At 44.7% G+C, this 11,766-nt stretch overlaps 1 protein-coding gene and 1 non-coding gene across 2 annotated transcripts in view; both read left to right on the top strand.

The window, feature by feature from the left end:
- The first annotated feature begins 7,507 nt into the window (after positions 1-7,507).
- On the top strand, positions 7,508-7,571 carry LOC116097261. Its single transcript, XR_004121308.1, has one exon. It is a non-coding gene; the product is annotated as a U7 small nuclear RNA (small nuclear RNA).
- Positions 7,572-11,267: 3,696 nt separating this feature from the next.
- Zyg11b (zyg-11 family member B, cell cycle regulator) overlaps positions 11,268-11,766 on the top strand; it is a 58,286-nt gene continuing 57,787 nt past the window's right edge. The window contains exon 1 of the mRNA XM_031378123.1: positions 11,268-11,519. Coding sequence (XP_031233983.1) covers positions 11,490-11,519 — 30 coding nt within the window. The 5' untranslated portion in view covers positions 11,268-11,489. The remainder of the gene's footprint in view (positions 11,520-11,766) is intronic.

The following is an 11,766-nucleotide window of genomic DNA, read 5'->3' as shown; positions in this document are numbered from 1 at the left end:
AAAAAAAAAAAAAAAAAAAAAAAAGTCCAGCATAGACTTGGTCCTCTGTTCTACTCTCATTAAGAGCATTTTGATTAAGTGTAGCAAACTTAGAAAGTATAAAAACAAAATGTATGGTTCAAAGAGTAAAGAGGCACCAGGAAGTGGAATGAAGCTAAGTCCTGTGTTCAAGGATATTAAGTAGAAATAAGGGAATGGTCAAGATCCCACCCAGCTAAACTTATGCATTTGTAGTTGTATGAGGGAGAACTATATCATGTTAGATTTATTATGACCTGGTTATTGTTTTCATTTAGATAGAAGGAGATATGATTATGTGTCAAGTTGACAAAGCATGGATTGTGATGGCTATTCTTGGTTTTCAACTTAACTAAGATCTATAATGAAAAGCTTAGGTCCAGGCATGGTTGTATAAACTTAATCTCAGGAGACAGAGGCAAGATCTCTGAGTTCAAGGCCAGCCTGGTATAGAGCAAGTTCCAGGTAAAGTAAAGCTTAAGTCCAGGCATGGTTGCACATGACTTTAATCCAAGCACTCAGGAGACAGAGCCATGCAGACATCTGAGTTTAAGGTCAACCTTCAGAGCAGGTTCCAGGACAGTGAAGCTTAGGCAGTGAAGGAGTTGGAAAACAGAAAGCTAGTGATAATGTAATAGAACAAGGAGGCCATGTTCCAGCTCCAGAAGCAGCAGAACTTGGCAACTTTGGTCATGTGGCTCTGGCTTCAGAGTCAAGAATAGAAGGGACTACTGGGAAAATTGATGCTAGTTAGCTGGAGATAAGAAATTAGTGGTGATTAAGAAGAGACCAGCATCACTGAGGTGAAATCTTCTGGGAAGTGTTTTCTGAGAGCACAAAGAAGCTGTGTTTTAGAGATAGCCAAGGTTGTTCCTCATGCTGCAGCTGTACCTGGTAATGTGTAAGAGTCATCCAGGTGGTACTGGTTTTGAAGGCATGAAGGGGCCATGAAGCTTGGCACTGTGAGAGGCAAGGGAAGGGCATTGGTGAAGGTGCAGCCTCAGTTGCAGTTGAAGGCCCAGGACTGAAGGGGTCATGCAAAAAATCTGAAGCTTGGCACCATGAAGGGAGCCTGTGAAAGGCTATTGGTGAAGCCTAATTGCAGCAGAAGACTCCAGTGAATAATAATAGCAGTGATGGAGTGGAGTCAACCAGAACCTAGAAGGCAGAGCTGAAGAAGTGACCCAAACCCTTTGGAGGAGCTCAGAAGATCATGTGTGGGTCCCAGACATTGGAACAAAAAGCTGTAAAGTTGAAGTTGCCTTGGATACCCCAGAATGTTATAAATAATAGTGCCATGGGTTACCTGCTGAGGATAGCTGCTAACAGGGAGTGGAACGAGCCCAAGAGAATGAAATTTGATGTTGCTGAATGCCAGATCTGCCAACAGAAGTCAACAAGAATGAAAGGAGTTGGAGATATGAAGAATGCTTTGATATCAGACATGGAGACACGGAGTTTGGAATTTGGCCAGCTGGTTTTGGTCTTGCTTTGGACTAGTATTTCTTGCTATGATGTTTTGGGACAGTAATGTATATCCTGTGTCATTGTCTTAGTTAGAGTTTTACTGCTGTGAACAGACACCATGACCAAGGCAACTCTTATAAGGACAACATTTAATTGGGGACCTACAGGCTCAGAGGTTCAGTCCATTATCATTAAGGTGGGAGCATGGCAGCATCCAGGCAGACATGTTTCAAGAGGAGCTGAGAGTTCTACATCTTCATCTGAAGGCTGCTAGGAGAAAACTGGCTTCCAGGGAGCTAGGTTGAGGGTCTTAAAGCCCACGCCTGCAATAACACACTCCAACAGGGCCACACCTTCTAATAGTGCCACTCCCTGGGCCAACCATATTCAAACCATCACAGCCATGATATGTTGGAAGTATGTGATCTGCTTTTTGATATTGATTTTATAGGGGACTATAGTTAAGAGATTGATTGAAGCCGGGCAGTGGTGGTGCATGGCTTTAATCCCAGCACTTTGGAGGCAGAGGCAGGTGGATTTCTGAGTTCAAGGTCAGCCTGGTCTACAGAGTGAGTTCCAGGACAGCCAGGGCTACACAGAGAAACCCTGTCTCAAAAAACCAAAAACAAACAAACAAACAAAAAAGAGTTGCCTTGGTCATGGTCTCTTCGTAGCAATGGAAACACGAGGTTTCTTTGTGTAGCTCTGGCTGTTCTGGAACTTGCTCTGTAGACCAGACTAGCCCTGAACTCACCTGCCTCTGCCTCCTGAGTACTGGAATTAAAGGTGTGCGCCACTATACCTGGCCTTGTTATTTAGTCTTGATTGGCCTAGTGCTGTGTAACTCAGAATGGTCTACAACTCACAGCAATTCTCTTCTCTCAGCCTGCAAAGTGCTGGGATTACAGATGTAATCCCATATTACACCATGACCAAGGCAACTCTTATAAGGACAACATTTAATTGGGGACCTACAGGTTCAGAGATCCATTAATTGGGGTTCTACAGGTTCAGAGGTTCAGTCCATTATCATTAAGGTGGGAGCATGGAAGCTCTTGCGTATTCTTACTGGGTTAATTAGAACTAGATAAGTGGCCACTCATCACAAGATTGGTGACCACAATGAAACTCCTCTGGCAAGCAGAGCTTATAACTTAATGTGAAGAAGTAGTTTTCTATAGCAGTTTAACAAAATTGCTTCAGAATAATTAAAATAAACTTTCTGTTATTTTGGGAAAGCTGTGCTCATTTTGATAAAGGAAGGATTCAAAGCATTTTAAAAAAAAAATCAAAAAACTTAAATCCAATGATAATTCTCCACTATACTTTCCTTTTCTTTTTTAAGAAATTAATGTTAATGCTTAATCCAGTGGTCTGTGCTCTCAAAACTTCTGTATCCTTTTATTATACCAAGCTACAGGCTCTGGTATTTTGTTTGTTTGTTTTGTTTTGTTTTGTTTTTTTTCGAGACAGGGTTTCTCTGTGTAGCCCTGGCTGCCCTGGATCTCACTCTGTAGACCAGGCTGGCCTCAAACTCAGAAGTCTGCCTGCCTCTGCCTCCCAAGTGCTGGGATTAAAGGCGTGTGCCACCACTGCCGGGTGAGGCTCTGGTCTTAACCTGATTATAATTGAGTCTCACCTATGATATTCAGGTAGTATTGTTTAGAGCCTATTTCACTGTGGAATAGAGCTTAAGGTTCAGGTGAGTACCCCCAGCCACTGAAGTGGTTCTGGTCTTCTGTGGCTCCTTTTTGAATCTGGAAACAGGATCTCTGGTATGGTTGTCTCTGATAGTGTCATTGATGTATTCAGTGACATGAAAGTGCACAAGTTGTCAGAGGAAGTAAAGAAGCAGAAGAGGGGCTGGAGAGACGACTAAGCGGTTAAGAGCACTGACTGCTCTTCCAAAGGTCCTGAGTTCAAATCCCAGTAACCACATGGTGGCTTACAACCATCTGTAACAAGATCTAACACCCTCTTCTGGAGTGTCTGAAGACAGCTACAGTGTATGTACATATAATAAATAAATCTAAAAAAAAAAAAAGAAAGAAAGAAAGAAAGAAAGAAAATGCATTTAAAAAAAGAAAAAGAAGCAGAAGAAGGTAGTGTTCTTCTGCCTGAGTGAGGCCAAAAATGTCCTCCAGGAAGAGGCAGGGAGACCCTGGCAGGTGATGTGGGCCAAGAGTGGGCATCACCTACTCATCTTTGTCAGACAACTGCAGCTTTGAGCTCTAGGATGCAACCTAATGGACCAAGGAGAGGAAGATGTGTGATCTGTGCTCTGTGTCTGAACCCCTTGTGAATTACCACCCTGTGGTGAACAGGAATGACCCCCATAGACTCATGTGTTTGAAGAGGCATTATTAGGAGGTGTGGCTTTGGTGGAGTGGGTGTGGCCTTGGTGGAGGAAGTGTGTTCCTGGGGCTGGGCTTTGAAGTTTCAGATGCTTATGATGGGCCCTCTGCTCCTCCCCTAGCACCATGTCTACTTATGTGCTGCTGTGCTTCCCATCATGATGGTATGGATTAAACCTTTGAAACTGTAGGCCAGCCCCAATTAAATGTTTTCATTATAAGATTTGCCATGGTCGTGGTGACTCTTCATAACAATAAAACCCTAAAACACCCCTTAAGAGCAAAGGATGCTATCAAGAGGAAGCTGACATGGATCAAGCATAAATTATAATTAAGCCACTCGGAGGAAGCCAAGGCCAATCCTGGCAGAAAAGCTAGGAGGCAAGACTGTTATCTCCCTGGAAGGCAAGGCTTGGTGCATCTCTTCCAGCTCCCTTCCAGCAAATTTGTCCCCCAGGCTGGGGAAATCTCAGTGGTCAAACAAATCCCTGATCTCTGTGCTGTGAAAAGAATAATCTCTGTGTTGCTCTAAGGAACACAGGGACAAAGTGAAAATAACTGGTCAATGTTAGGGGGCGTCTACCTGAGAAGGCTGCTCTGACATGGCTTTAAGCCTTTATTAGCCAGCCAGCCACTACACTGGGTGCTCAGAATCTCAGTGTAGCTCCTGCCTTTCTCAGGTTGAGCTTTTTTTTTTTTTTTTTAAAGATTTATTTAATGCTGTATGTAAGTACAATGTAGCTGTCTTCAGATGCACCAGAAGAGGGCGTCAGATCTCATTACGGATGGTTGTAAGCCACCATGTGGTTGCTGGGATTTGAACTCAGGACCTTCAGAAGAGCAGTTGGTGCTCTTACCTACTGAGCCATCTCACCAGCCCCAGGTTGAGCTTTTAAGCCAAAAACCATGACCTGGGTTGACATACTTTACCAAACAAGAACAGTTAGCCAGAAGTGGAACTATAGAAGCTAAAAGCAAGGTTAGTACATTCAGAGACTTTGCAGAGCTCTGGGCTTTGATGGATTAGGCCTTCGTTTTAGTTTGGGCAGGTGGGCTGTCTATGTGCTGAGTTTTATAGCCTGAATGGCACTTCCATCATGGAATTGTGCTAAGGTCTGAGGCCCTGTTATAGTCAAGATTTCTTCTTGTAAAAAAGGATGTGGTTAGACCCCAAAGCAGGCATCTGTCTTTATCCCTAACTTAAGTGGTATCTTATCCCATTAGGGTGAGTTACACTTCATGCTCTAAGGAAATTGGCTAATAGGTACAAGGGAAAGGGGGAGATTCAAGGGATACTGACTCTTGTAGAACTAACTACCTTAATAGAAAAAAAAGTTTTCTTTTACACCTGGACCAAACTCCTCTATCTATCCTTGACAGTTCTGGCCTCCCACAAACCACATTTGTTCTTCTGGTTTTCCTGGGGTTTAGAGCAGACTACACTAACTTTCTTTTTCTTTTCTTTCTTTCTTTTTTTTGAGATGGTCTCATGTAGCATCCTTGAACTTGGCTTGTAATTAAGGATGACCTTGAGCTCTTGATCTTCCTGCTGTAACCTTCCATGTGCTGGGGTTTCAGAGCTGGGCCCCCACCCTCTCTTTTTATTTTCTGACACATAATTTCTCTATGTAATCCTGGGTGTCTTGGAACTTGCTCTGTAGACCAGGCTAGCCTTGTAATAAGAGATCCACCTGTCTCTGTCTTCTCCTGTCTTCTGAGTGCTGGGGTCAAAGTTGTGTACCAATGTGCTTGATGTTTAATTTTGGCTTTATTAGATATACCTTAATATGTATCCTAGGTTGGCCTTGAACTTATGACCTTCCTGCCTTTGCCTCTTGAATGTTAGGACTGTAGGCATGTGCTACCATATTTACCTTCTATTATTTTCTTGTATTGTATGTACACGTGTGTGTAGGCATGTGTGCCATGACACACATGGAGGTCAGGGGACAGTTTGTGGGAGTCAGTTCTCTTCTTCCACCATGTAAGTCCTAGTGGCTGGGACTGAGGTTGCCTGATGCAGTGGGGCCTTCGTCTACTGAACCATTTCACTAGCCCTTCTATTTCTTTTTCAGTCAATTCATATTTTCTGCACATTATACCTGTTGGGTTTTTATTTTATTGAGTTAAGTTCTGTATATAAATGTGAATAGTCCCCGTCTTCCTAAGATGTAGTCATTTGTTCCTTGCTTCCCCATATGTTGACCTTTTGTCCAATAGACTTTTATTTCTATACACTGTAACAGGACCCCAGACCTTAGTACAACTGACTCCATGATGGAAGTACTATAAAAGTCAGGCAATGGCCAGGCAGTGGTGGGGGATACCTTTAATCCCAGCACTGGTGAGGCAGAGGCAGACAGATTTCTAAGTTTGCTCTGGCCCTACTCACTCTGGTGTAATTCACTGTAGCCGTCTTTAGATCTCATTAAGGGTGGTTGTGAGCCACCATGTGGTTTCTGGGATCTTAACTCAGGACCTTCGGAAGAGCAGTCAGTGCTCTTACCCGCTACATCTCGCCAGCCCTGTTTTTTGTTTTTCAAGACAGGGTCTCTACCTCTGTAGACCAGGCTAGCCTTGAACTCAGAGATCTGCCTTCTTCTGCCTCTAAAGACCTGTGCCATCACTGTCCAGCTTTTCAGATAAGATCTTACTGTGTAGCCCTAGCTAGTCTAGAACTCATAGTATAGATCAGACCACCCTGGGATTCACAAGGATCCCACCGTCTCTGACTCCTGAATGCTGGAATTAAAGGAGCATGTTACCATACTTAGCTTTACTTTTATTTATTTATTTATTTTTTGAGATAAGATCTTGGCTTTTTTATAGCTAGGCTGGCCTAGAACTTGTTAAGCAGCCTACTGAGTCCTGCCTGGCTATGTGGAAGGGATGGCATGACATGGTTTCCTGCCTCTGGATCAGAGCCAGCAGGGCATGGGCCTCCATAAGTGTTGACAGTTGCTAGGCATGAAGCTTGTTTGTATGACAAAATATATGTTTTACTTCATGTTCCTCCTTTGGGAAATATTCTCCCTGCCAAGGTTATCAGGCAATGTACTCTCTGCCAAGGTTAATTACTTCATGATAATCAGAGTCAACATGAGTCCAGGAGTGTGGTCTAATGTCTCAGCAAAATGGTAAATACTGACAACTTCAGGACATCCCTTAAGAGTATGGAAAAGAACTTGAGTAAACATGTGTTCAAAAATATATAATTTCTCAACTATACGAAATATAAGGGTGCAGTATAAATTGTATAAGGAACTTCACAGATCTATAGGAACAGAAGCAGCTGCATGTCAGAAAGATACAAAGGCAGGCAGATTCCTGAGTTCAAGGTCAGCCTGGAACAGATTGAATTCAGGTTCAGGCATGGTCCGAATGGTAATCTCAGGTTGGGATCCCACCCAGCTTGGTTATTGTCAGTGCTTACAAAGACAGGCAGATCTCTGAATTCATTTGCAAAGTTAAGGGGCAAAACGTACTTGCTGTCCTTTTCTTAAGAGGCCGAGGCTAAGGTCCGATGGGAAGGTCAAAAGGGAACTTGAAGTAAATGACTGAATTGATATGCAAATAAAAGATGGAACTTTTTGGAGATCTTTGGAGAACGAATTAAGAATTTTTTTTTTTTTTTTTTAGATTTCTGATTTTGTCAGAAAATCCATGAAGAGTGAACAAAGCTCTTTTAGAATTTTTTCTAACTGGATTTCTGACCTTGGTCGGAAATCCCAAGAATTACTTAGAGAGTTAACACAGTTCTTTTAGAATCTTTTTTAGAAAATCCAAGAACATTTTTCATAGTAGTTTTTCTGATTCTGGTCAGAAAATCCATGACCTACCCAGAGAAGTTTTAGAATTTTTTTCTAGAAAGAGAGAGGCGTCTCAGTAGAGAGCTATCTCAAGCAGAGACTGCACAGGAGTTATGTATGTACAGAGAGCTGCATAGGGAGCCACCTGGAGCAGATTACAAGGCTACCAGCTTGCATTCAAGATTTGACTTCAAGGCCTTTTGCTGCTCCCAAACACCCCTTTCTGAGGACCCCCAACCAAGCTGAGAGAGAAGGGATAGGGCTGGTGAGATCAGTGGTGGGTGCTCACTGTGCTTCTAAGCCTGCTGACCTGAGTTTGATCCCTGGGTTGCATATGATGAAGGAAGCCAGCCACCAAAAGATATTCTCTGACTTCCATGCTCCATGGCACACATGTATGTACACACACACACACACACACACACACACACACACACACACGGTGGAGCACAATAAAGGAAAAAACCTTATATTAACCTCTGGCTTCCACATGTGCATGTGAACCTGCACACACCATATATATAAGGGAAAAGCAGAGTGTAGTGATACACAATTTTAATTTCACTTTTAATGTAGAAGTAGATGGATCTCTGTGAGTTAGAGGCTCGCTTTGTCTTTATAGTGAGCTCCAGGCCAGCTAGTAAGACCTAATAAAACAAAACACCATCATATGGGCTGGACATGCTCAGTGGGAGAGCACTTGCCTAGCATATCTGACCTGTCTGGGGCTCAATCCCTGGATGGACACGGACACGGACACACACACACACACACACACACACACACACCCCGACCTTCAGTGTAGTTCAGCTAATTTAAACTTATTCCTGTCTACCTTACTAATAAATGAGACTCAGACTATGGTTATTTTATTTGGTTTTGACAATTACTGGGGGGTAACCCCCAATCTACTTTTCTAGCTGCTGGTCTGGCTACTTCCCTAGCAGTGTACCCCAAATACTTGCTGTTTCTCTTGGCCATGAGCTCATGATTTATCTCTTTTCATGGCAGCTTCTTCTTGCTCTCCCTCTTCTTCCTCTTCCTTCTCCTCCTCTTCCTTCTCTCTCTCTCTCACTCACACATCCTCCTTCTCTCAATCTTGTCTTTTCTCTCTCTCTCTCTCTCTCTCTCTCTCTCTCTCTCTCTCTGCAACCATCAACCAGGTAACTCAAAACCTGCCTACCTCTAATCCCTCCAGTAATTGGCTGTATTATTTTTATTTAACCAATAGCTTTAAGTTAAGGAACAAGGTTCGCACAACAAAAGCTGGTGAACGTGAGAATTGTCTCTTAGACCTACTCCTACAGAATTTAGCATTCCAATACACAGCAGCAGACCAAACCTCAACACTAGAATAATCACATTCCCAGAGATTAAAATGTAGGAGGACTATGCTAGCTTTGGGTGTGCCTCAGTGGTAGAGAGCTTGCATAGTGTGTGTGATGCCATCAACTTAATATCCAGCACTGCAGCAACCTGGACAAAAAGGTAGCGCAGTGCTTGCCAAGGGACGATGAGAAAGAATAGGGGCATAGACATTCAGTTTTGCAAGAGCAGCAGAGTCTGAGTAACTGAGGATGTTGCCCAAGAAGAGAGCACTTGCACAGGATGCGTGAAGCCCTGTAGTTAATTCCCAGTACCACAAACAAGGTGGAAACAAGCAAGTGACAAGCTTCTGGAAGTGCCTGTTTGGTGATGGCTTCACCAGTACTTAGTGCTGCCTGAACTGGATACTTGATAGTGATTAAAATGGAAGATGGCCCAGCGGCAAGAGGCCAGGGTTAGGGTTAGGTCTCCAGAAGAAACAGTGACACATTTCCTCTAACAAGGCCACTCTTCCTAATATCACCAACCCCCATAGGCCAAGCATTCAAACAGAGGAGTCTATGGGGGCCATACCTATTCAAACCACCAAAGCAGAGAAATGGAGAGTTGAAGCCAATCGGGACTACATAGTGAATTCAAGGCAAGCCTGGGCTACAGAAAGGAAAAAGCATAGAAGTGTAGTTATAGGTGGTCTGGAAGTCATTGTCAGTGATGGAAACTTATATAGATGTTCTGTTTTGTCCATTTGATTTGTCAGTGATTTGAAAGCAAAAATGATTAGTTAAATGAGCATGAGGAAGGAAGTATGGGAGGCCTGAGAAGAGGGACTTGAAGTACCATCTAGAGGATGGAAAAGTATAGCGTAGCCAAGCACCATCTGAACATAAGATCAAAGGAAGGAGAGGCATTCAAACGACAGTATGCTTTGGGGTTTCCCCCAAACTGAGGCGTCAGTACAGGTTCAGGATTGGAGCTTTAAAAAACACATTTTATGCTGGGCGGTGGTGGCACATGCCTTTAATCCCAGCACTTAGAAGGCAGAGGCAGGTGGATTTCTGAGTTCGAGGCCAGCCTGGTCTACAGAGTGAGTTCCAGGACAGCCAGGACTACACAGAGAAACCCTGTCTCAAAAAAACAAAAACAAAAAACAAGAAACAAAACAAAACAAAACCCTAAAAACCAACCAACCAACCAACCAAAAAAAAAAACCACACATTTTATTTTATATGTATGAGTGTTTTGCCTTCATGAACATATGTGTCATGTGTGTGCCTGGTGCCCTCAGAGGCCCAAGAGGATATCAGATCCCCTGGAATTGTAGTTATGGTTTTGGGCCTCCATGTGGGTTCTTGGGACTGAGTCTGGGTCCTCTGGAAGAGCAGACAGTGCTCTTAACTGCTGCGCTATCTTCCAATCCCTGAAGCTCATTTTGTTTGTTTGTTTGTTTATTTGATTTTCAAGACAGGGTTTCTCTGTTATAGCTCTGGCTGTCCTGGAGCTCACTCTGTAGACCAGGCTGGCCTTGAACTCAGAAATCCACCTGCCTCTACCTCCCAAGTGCTGGGATTAAAGGCGGGCGCCACCACTGCCGGGCCCTGAAGCTCATTTTGATAATAAAAAGGAAAGAGAGAAGAGAAGGAGAAAGAAAGAGAATACTGGGAATGATTTTCATCATGGGCAACAGGCCCTAAATGAAGTCCATTAAAATGAGATGCTGAAAGAAGTGTGATGATTAACAAAAGGAAGAGCTTGGAGAGGACAGGGTCTTCAAGATCTTGAGTAAGTTGAACGTTGGAGTATTAGAGAGTGAAAAAGAAAAGCAGGTTAAAGAGGGAAAGTTCCATAGTCAAAATTGAGGTTGTGGGGCCTAAGGATGTGACTTAGTGGCAAGCAGAATACTTGCCTAATATATGCTATGTAGAGGGACCCTTTCCCAACAAAACAAAACAAAAACAACAACAAAACAAAATCATGTAACAGAACGCTAAAATCACTAAAAACGATGACAACAAAAATTAATGACTGTGAATCAGAAGTTAAAATTCGAAGAATAAGGATAAACACTGCAGTCTCCTGGAGGTAAGGTTTAAAGTTCTTCCAACCAGAAAGACTAAAGCCTGGTCAGAGGGCGTTGGCCCCTTTAAGGGATGGCGTTCTTCCAAGGGAGTCTACGCTGGGACGGGGCGGAGTCTGAAGGGAGCGGGACCACCTTGGGGCGGGGCGAGGTATGCACGGGGGAGAGGGGCGGGACTTCTAAGGGGCAGGGCGCGGTAGGCTCCCCGAGAGGGGCGGGACCTCGCGAGGGGAGGCGGGGCGCAGCAGGCGCGGCGAGCGAGGCGGAGTCTGTGTGTCGGTCAGCCTGCGGCAGCGGCTGCTGTAGTTCAGAAGAGCGAGGCCGAGGCCTGGGCCCAGCCCGGAGCCGCTGCTGGACCCGAGCCTCCTGGAGCCCCCGCGCCGGCTGATCCTAGCGGCGGGCTCGGGCTCCGCCTGTCACCGCACGCAGGACCGAGGCTGCATGCCGGAGGACCAGGCCCTCGCAGCCATGGTGAGCTAGCGCGGCCTGCCCCCCCAACCCCCCGCAGGGTGGCCCGAGGACGCCGGGCAGCCGTCTCACCCTTCTTCCTGCAACCTCGGCCTCTGTCTCCTCCGGCTCGCGTTCCCCATCCACCAGTAGGAGCAAACCCCTTTAGGAGACATCCCTTACTCCCCCTCCTCTCCGGTGACACCCTTTTGTCCCCCGCTGACAGCCTCCTCGTTCTCCTCGCCCCCCTCCCTTAACCCTCCCCTTTCTC

Source organism: Mastomys coucha, unplaced genomic scaffold, assembly GCF_008632895.1.
Source record: "Mastomys coucha isolate ucsf_1 unplaced genomic scaffold, UCSF_Mcou_1 pScaffold18, whole genome shotgun sequence".
Taxonomy (NCBI): domain Eukaryota; kingdom Metazoa; phylum Chordata; class Mammalia; order Rodentia; family Muridae; genus Mastomys; species Mastomys coucha.
This window is presented reverse-complemented; position numbering and strand designations above follow the sequence as displayed.